Source organism: Coregonus lavaretus (genome assembly GCF_964263955.1).
Source record: "Coregonus lavaretus genome assembly, chromosome: 26".
Lineage (NCBI taxonomy): Eukaryota > Metazoa > Chordata > Actinopteri > Salmoniformes > Salmonidae > Coregonus > Coregonus lavaretus.
In genome coordinates, this window is record NC_140013.1 from 14,045,925 (window position 1) to 14,054,424 (window position 8,500).

At 42.8% G+C, this 8,500-nt stretch overlaps 1 protein-coding gene across 1 annotated transcript; it reads right to left on the minus strand.

Moving 5' to 3' along the window:
• Nucleotides 1-16: 16 nt before the first annotated feature.
• LOC311101524 (homeobox protein Meis3-like) lies at nucleotides 17-7,760 on the minus strand (the record flags this gene model as incomplete). The annotated part of the gene is made up of 12 exons (XM_084142668.1): nucleotides 17-207; nucleotides 533-619; nucleotides 800-858; nucleotides 1,183-1,259; nucleotides 2,035-2,180; nucleotides 2,483-2,591; nucleotides 2,850-2,999; nucleotides 3,423-3,473; nucleotides 3,614-3,664; nucleotides 3,753-3,927; nucleotides 4,164-4,303; nucleotides 7,749-7,760. The coding sequence occupies 12 exons, from the start codon at nucleotides 7,758-7,760 to the stop codon at nucleotides 17-19; spliced, it is 1,248 nt and encodes a 415-aa protein (XP_083998794.1).
• Between the last annotated feature and the right edge of the window lie 740 nt (nucleotides 7,761-8,500).

The window sequence follows — 8,500 nt, forward strand, 5'->3', positions numbered from 1 at the left end:
CACCCTTCCTTCTCAGTTAGTGGGCGTGTATGTCCAGGCCCTGGCCTATGAGGGGATCGGAGGGGTGGGGGTGGGGCGGCGGGTGCAACAGCATGGCGGGGTGGGGGCCGGGGTAGGGGTGCAGGGACGGGCTGGCGTGGGGGTAGCCAGACTGGGACAGCAGGGCCCCGGGGTACTCTCCTGGAAGAGACGGCATCCCCTGAAGACCTGCGGAGAGAGAGAGAGAGAGAGAGAGAGAGAGAGAGAGAGAGAGAGAGAGAGAGAGAGAGAGAGAGAGAGAGAGAGAAGAGAGAGAGAGAGAGAGAGAGAGAGAGAGAGAGAGAGAGAGAGAGAGAGAGAGAGAGAGAGAGAGAGGAATTTATATTAGGAGGTACAACAGTATACCACCGAACGTGGTAAAAACACTAGGGTCATGTTCAGTAGGGCACACCATAGCGAAACCTTTTAAAACGGGGAAAACGGAAAGGAGTCTGTTTTCTTCTCTTTGTTGCCTAATGAACATGGCCCAGTCGTCCTCATCTCTGTCTCTTACCTGCTGCCCTGAGAGCCAGGTGGGCTTGGCCGTCCAGTCCGTAGCCCCCCAGGGTTGCTCCCTCTGGGCTGTAAGGACCACCTTGACCTGGTCAACCAAACACACACCCACATCATTCACCTAGCCTGAATGTCCATATAGATCAGCTACACACATATTCATTCAAAATACACATCTATAGCATTAATACAACCTAGGAATTTATAGATACATCAGTAGCAATACATTAGAGCAGGGAATACGGTGGTAATAACATGGTAATATTACCTGAGCGATTTGACTGGTCAATCATGGGCTGTACTATTCTCCGTCTTGCATTGATAAACCTGGAGAGGAAATAGGGAGAATAGGACCAGAGAACACAAATAGGAGGAGAATTGAATGGAAGGAGAGTCGGGTGAGAACACCAGTTAATGGAGATAAAGACTAACTTGTGGAATATTAACCTTTCACTTTTCAACTACTTAACCCCTTCATGGTTCACCGTCAAGTCACAATAGGACAGAGGGAGTATGGATCTCTGGGTTATAATGGATTGATCAGTATTGATGGGGTCAGTGAAGGTCACGCTAAGGACCGGGCGACAAGGGACACAGTACAGTAGTAAAACACAGAGCTGATCATTGGTTATTGATCAGGGGGGTACGGACCAGTTGTTGACCTGCAGGATGGTCAGTCCTGTGTCCTGTGCCAGCTGCTTCTTCTGCTCCTCCGAGGGGTATGGGTGCTGGGAAGGAACATTCAGAACAACTGCATTATGGATTTGCAAAACTGGTTGAGATTCAGCAAGAGCATGTTTAGCCTTTGCTTTTGGCATACATTATCATTCCATACACCATCAAATGTATAATTTTTGCTCACACATACACCACACACAAATGGCTCCACAAGTATCTATGTAGAATTAAAAACCCAAAGCATGTATGAAATAAATAAGGGAGATCTACAACCATTAGATGAATACTAATGACTGACATTACATCTAAATTCAAGTCAAATTCTATGAACTGACGTGACCCCTAAAGTGCAGCAGCCTCTTTCCCCTGCCTCTCTCTCTCTCGCTCTCTCTCTCTCTCTCTCTCGCTCTCTCTCTCTCTCTCTCTCTCTCTCTCTCTCTCTCTCTCTCTCTCTCTCTCTCTCTCTCTCTCTCTCTCTCTCTCTCTCTCTCTCTCTCTCTCTCTCTCTCTCTCTCTCTCTCTCTCTCTTACAGGCATAATTAGTGAGAATGACTTTAGAGTTTTTAAGTATAACTGCTAATTATAAGAATTACTACATTTCACCATCAATTGTTCTCTCTCTGTTCAGAACTATTTAATATTGAACCTCTTATTCACACATTATCTCTCTGTCATTTAATTCAATTTTGAACTAATTTTTTTTGCATTATCCCCTTCCTCCTTTCCTCCCGTCACTCTTTCCTCTCCTCTCCTCGCCTCTGCTTTTCTCTGCTTCTATCTGTCATTCTTCTCTCAGTATTATTTCTTCTGTCTCTCTTTTCTCACCGATAAATGCTGGAAGAGCCATGCCCTCATGATGTTGGTTGCCAGTTTGGGGAAAATGCCCCTCTTCTTGTTGTTCCTTCTGTCTCGGTCCGTCTCGTCCTCCTCTCCCGTACTGGGGGAGGCCACGCCCCCATCCAAACCATCCCCTGCCAGAGGACAATAGAGATATGGCATTAGCACAGTGTGTGTGTGTGTGTGTGTGTGTGTGTGTGTGTGTGTGTGTGTGTGTGTGTGTGTGTGTGTGTGTGTGTGTGTGTGTGTGTGTGTGTGTGTGTGTGTGTGTGTGTGTGTGTGTGTGTGTGTGTGTGTGTGTGTGTGTGTGTGTGTTAACATGTCCAATTGATGTCAGGTTTATGTGTGTATGTCGATTATGTTGTTAGCGTGAGTGATTGAAAAGACGAGTGTGTGTTTGTGCAGGTGTGTGTATGAGTTAGTGTGTTAGAGGTACCCGTATCGCTGCAGTTGTCTGTGCTGTGTGAAGGCAGGCCACACGACATGCCAGGGGTCCCTAGTGGAGTGGACGCACAGTCATCTGGGTCCCGCAACCACGACGGATTCTACAGAGAGCGAGGGAAGGAAAGAGATAGAAACATATTGATATGAACAGGGAAATGAAGAAGGTCTGCACTCAGTATTTGTAGTGAAAGAAAGTAACATTTATTCCCTCTTTAGTGACAAGTGTTTTGCCCGCCAGGGCTTCATCTGTGTTTTTTTCAGAGACATATTGAGAGAGATATACTGAGAAATCTGCTACTTTTGTGCTCATTTTTCATGCTCTCCTTGGTCTAGCCAATCGTCATTCAGGTGTCACCTACCTGCTCTGACAGACTGGTGCAGGAGCCAGTGAAATCCTCCACGTCGGACTTTGACCCGCCCTCCCTGTCATCCAGAATCAGGTCTGTGGGCATCTTGCCCTTCAGGCAGGTGATGTAGCGATTGCAGAAGTTATCACACAGGTCATGAACCTGGAGAATAGAAGAGGAGGAAGAGGGAGAAGAGATGGTGTCAGGATATAGCATAGTACTGTAATGGTTTAGGTGTGTGACGGCTGATCATATCTGGTTTGCCTGCATTCAGCAGTCACTAGTCTGAATCATAAAGGGTAAGAGGAGAGAGAGAGAGAGAGAGAGAGAGAGAGAGAGAGAGAGAGAGAGAGAGAGAGAGAGAGAGAGAGAGAGAGAGAGAGAGAGAGAGAGAGATTAATAGATAGATAGATAGATAGATAGATAGATAGATAGATAGATAGATAGATAGATAGATAGATAGATAGATAGATAGATAGATAGATAGATAGATAGATAGATAGATAGATAGATAGATAGATAGATAGATAGATAGATAGATAGATAGATAGATAGATAGATAGATAGATGAGTGAAGAAGCACACCTTTTCCAGCTCCAACAGGTGGAAACGTAGTACCTGGATGGCCTGGATCATCTGAGGAGAAGAACAGATTGGTAGCTATGAACACAATGTGTATGAGTTATTCCTAATCGATCTCTAAGTTACTGTGTGTGTCCCTACATGTAGGCTATAAGCATTTGGTTATTTTGCTGTTACAGTATTTATTTTCATACCAGGTTGTCCAGTTCAGGATTTGTAGAAAAAATGGGCTTCTCTGAGCGAATCTGAAACACACAAGGAACGACATCCATGGTTATTTGGATAATGGTTGGAGCTCAGAGCTTAAGATTGTCACTGTACCCTGTAACTCACCTGTTTGGCGAAGGCTGCGATGTCATCGTTGAATGAGTCTGAGGAGCATACATCACTGTGATTGGTCAGGCCTTGGAGGTGGAGTGGGACTGAGAGGGCTGTGACGTCCCGCGGGGAGCAGGTGGCCAGCTCACACTTCTCAAACACCAGGGCCAGAAGTGGAAACAGGGGATGACTGTGCACACAGAACACACACAGTGTTAACACTTTATGCACACACACACACACACACACTCTCTCTCTCTCTCCTCACACACATGCATGTACACAATACATACAAACACACATCCAGGAAAATGCATATAGGCACAGTGCACACTGATAGTAAATATACATGCATACTGTTAGAATGAAATCTAACAAACCCACACACACACACAAACTGCAGTGAAATAGTTATTTTCTGCTCACCCATAGATCTGGTCCCTGTGGTGTTTGAGGGAATCTGGGACAGTGTGGCCATAGTGAGGGGGGGGCAGTGACCTCATGGCCTCTCCATACGCCCCCACAGGCATGCCCTCTGACCCTGAGTAGTGCACCAGGTCTTCATACTGAGGAACAGGGGGGAGAGAGATAACATATTCAACATGTGTGTTGGGGTGTATTTCAATCATCTGCATTTTGTTGGTTTTGGTTTTACACCTAGGAGTTGTGGAGAGAAATTGAGAAAGTTTGTGTGTGTGTGTGTGTGTGTGTGTGTGTGTGTGTGTGTGTGTGTGTAAGAGCAAGAACGAAAGCGGGAGAGGAGAGAGAGAGCGAGAGCGAGAGCGAGAGCGAGAGCGAGAGAGAGAGAGAGAGAGAGAGAGAGAGAGAGAGAGAGAGAGAGAGAGAGAGAAATTAGGAGATGAGGCCCCCTGTGAATATGGAAGCAAATCACTTCCAAGCTGTAGCTAATTTTCTCTCCTCTTTCATAAACACTGACTAGAGGCTCTTTGCTGAGCAGTTTTTCAGAGGGAAAAGCGACATCCACACTGGGACAATTGACATGAGATAAACAAATACACAGAGATTCATACATAAACATGAGCCTATGCTCACTATCTTTCACACACTCTGTCAGTCTCATATCTCTCTCAACATTACAGAGCAGATGTGTGTTAAACTGTAGCTGACTTCAGTCTCCAAGGCTTTTCTTCTGTCAGCAAAAAACAGTGGTTTTCTTCTGGATTAAAGTATGGCCAATCACAGTCCCATATGGCTGCGTGATCACAGCGTGCACCTGCTTTGCGGTTTTGTCGGGCCACCTTTTGTTTTATGGATACTCGCTATTAACACAATCACCACTATCAGATTCCGCGCCTTTCTGTATGCACGAGCTCTCGGATTACAGTGCGACTGTAGCGGCTGTGCGTCAACGGATCAAAGCACCAAAACCAAGATGACGAATTCTTCACATTTTCCTAAAAGGCATGAGGCTGAGAGAAGGGCTTCATATGTGAGAAACACTTACACTGTTAATACGATTATAATTTACTGCAATCCTCATCATTAACAGGATAGTTCAAAGAGAGAGTTTAGCTTGCTATACGAATATATAGGCATAGGCTATATTTTTTTATTTTTTCAGCAATTAAGTTGAACATATGTTTTACTACATAGGCTATTACATATATTTGAAATATTAACGCCAACAATTAACCACAGACAAGTGGATGGATAACATAGCAGCATGCGCATCCTTCATATTTTGTTAATGCAGTTGTTTTACGTAATAAAACAGTTAGAATAAACTATAAAAAATACTTGTTTGAACTTGCAATGTGCAATATATTCAATAAATACAAATCACTTTCCACCAGATTGCCTGTTGGCAAAAACAAAGTTTGCAAACATTCGACTATAAGCCTGTATTTCCAAAGCCACTCCACAGTGTCATTATTCTCACGGAGAAAATATGTTTTTGTCAGACAAATACAATGTATTTCATTCGAGTAGCCTATGTTCATAATAAAAAGCAACAATGGGAACGTAAATTTCAATTTGTATCCTATGTTGTCACAACACCCTGCTTATTCCAATCAAAAGTGATAGAGTTTGTGACAATAGTTTTTTTATTTAGCATACATGTAGGCCTAATACACGTACTGTAGGTAGTTATGTAAAAACAGAATGGTCTACAGGTTTCCAAACGGATGCATTTTCTTTCCGTTATTGAAGCTCGCCTAATAGCCATATGCTCGAATGACAGACTAATGCCACCAATTGTAAACAGTGGGATAGACTGTATATTTTACAGTGCATGGGACAACATATATAATTTATCAAATTCACTTCCCTTTGGTGCATATAACTGGAATTAGGCTAATTATGGATAATTGACTAACACACTTTCTTGACCTTGTTTCAGTGAACTAAAGTAGCCTATAGGCCTATAAGCTATGTCTGAATTGTAATCAAATTGGACAAAGAAAGTACCTGTTTTGTTGACTTTAATTAGCGTAAATTACGAAATTATTAACAGGATTACACTAATATAACGAAAAGCAAATGTAAAATGTAAATGAAAAGCGACTGCGTAATTGTCATCTGTAGGCCTAATTACAGTAAACCGAAAAATCCTATCCGGAAAAGTTACTTTGATTTACACGACCCGAAGCGGTTGACACTCAGGCTATATGACATATCAACATTTCTTAATTTCCTCACTCAACTGCAAGCCCTGCAAGCCGAACGTGTTATTAAAACACAGATAACAAATAGCCTAAATTTCATCTGACCTATTACCTTTTTTTATTTTAATTAAACATAAAAGACAGATACAGAAAAGAGCAACAGTTCACTGCATGGGAGTTTGACAAGTTATTTTTAAAATATGGTAGCCTATGTCTGCAGCCTTAGATATTCAGCAGGTTATTGGTGTGTGTGTGGTGTGTGTGTGTTACAATGTCATGAGTAGCCTACTATGGCAATTATCTTTAGGAATGGAAAAGAGTGGCCACTGACTGCATAGTGCACATAGCAACGGGATCCGCGAGCCGCCGACTCACTGTAGCAAAAGAGATGACCTACTTAGACTTGGTCTGCCTCACCCTGTCTCTCTTTTTCCTCGACCTACTCACTTCACCTCATACTGTATATGGACATATCATGTCTTTCCACTTTCACAACCACTTTTATTGGTCCTATAATCGACTGTTAATTGCTGCAGGAAACACACATTCTCAGCCTATATTTCAAATATTACACTATACATATTGAAACATATTGTGGTCCTCTGTAGCTCCGCTGGTAGAGCATGGCACTTGTAACGCCAGGGTAGTGGGTTCGATCCCCGGGACCACCCAAACGTAAAAATGTATGCGCACATGACTGTAAGTCGCTTTGGATAAAAGCGTCTGCTAAATGGCATATTATTATTGAAACCCAGATAAATGTTTATGACTATCAAGGGAGAGGTTTTACACCCTATATAAGAGCTATATGTTTATAGTCCTAAAGCCCTTGTAAAATAATGAGAATAGTATAATTCTGACAGTTGTTCATTTATACGTGACCCTATATTGAAATATAAAGAAAGATGAACTGCTAATTTATAAGCAAGATAATATATTAAATGTATAGGCCCCTATGTAGCCTATATGAAATGTATAGGCTATTTCCACATTTCAAACTAAGCTACTTGACATTATATCGACACGACCGTAATGATTTAGGTCAGGTTAGTCTATTTAGGAATATTCAGAGCATGCACAATTATGTCAATAAGGTTATTCTTTCTTATAGCTTGATGTGAACTCCTTTCCACATTGCTGCTGCCTTCATTGGCCCTGTATAGCTGGGAGCTGTGGCCTACGCGAGGGAGGATAGGAAGGGAGGCGAGACAGGCAGCGAGGGGCGCTACGTCAAAACGTAAGGACCGAGCAAAGAGGCAAAATGCTACATATTAACCAAACTAGCAAGATTATTATCTGGAGAGAAGGATACGCAGTGCCGTGATATTACAAATGATGAGTGAGTGTAAAGTATGTAGTAGAATAGAGTAAACAGCTATCCTACCCTCTTATCCATGCGACACGGAAGCCAATCCTACTCCAGGAAGGATGAGACCAGCCGGCTGTCCAGCGCAGGCGTTCTGCCTCCTGTATCCAGATTATCTGATGAAAATAATGCGCTCTTTAATAAACTAATAGAGGTGAAATTATAACAGTTGCAGCATCAAACACTTAGTCTCATCATTATTAAGAAGGGGGTTGGTTATAAAAAACAAGAGCTGACCCAGAGTGTAGACCATAATTACGCTACAGCAATAGCCTAGGCTACTAAAGGCTACAATAGGCTACATATAATTCCGAAGTAAATCGAATCGTTACTTTTATTGCCATCAAGCAGCTTTATGATCCAAACTTAGAAGTGCACGACCATAAAAGCGATGTGTATTCAATAGCTATCACTAATAAGAATATATAAACCATTAGGCTATGTTACATGCAGGCATCAAAGATTACATAAATACAATACACTATTTTAGAAAAATATGATTCCATAAAATATCCCACCGAAATCTAGATTTGACGTATAGGTTATAGTCACTCTCAGGCGTGGTATTCTGCATGGGCTTCGGTTTCGAGAGCGCTCTGGTAGGTCCGCACGTTATGTCTTTGGGTCCGGCTCGCAGGCGAGATCCTTGGTTAGGAGAAATAGCGTCCTTTTTGGTCGTTCTCGCTGTCCATGGACTGTCGCGACAGGCTGGGAAATGTCACAGCGACATGAGCGATGTTGCTTTGAACATTGAGAGAGGCAAAGATGAT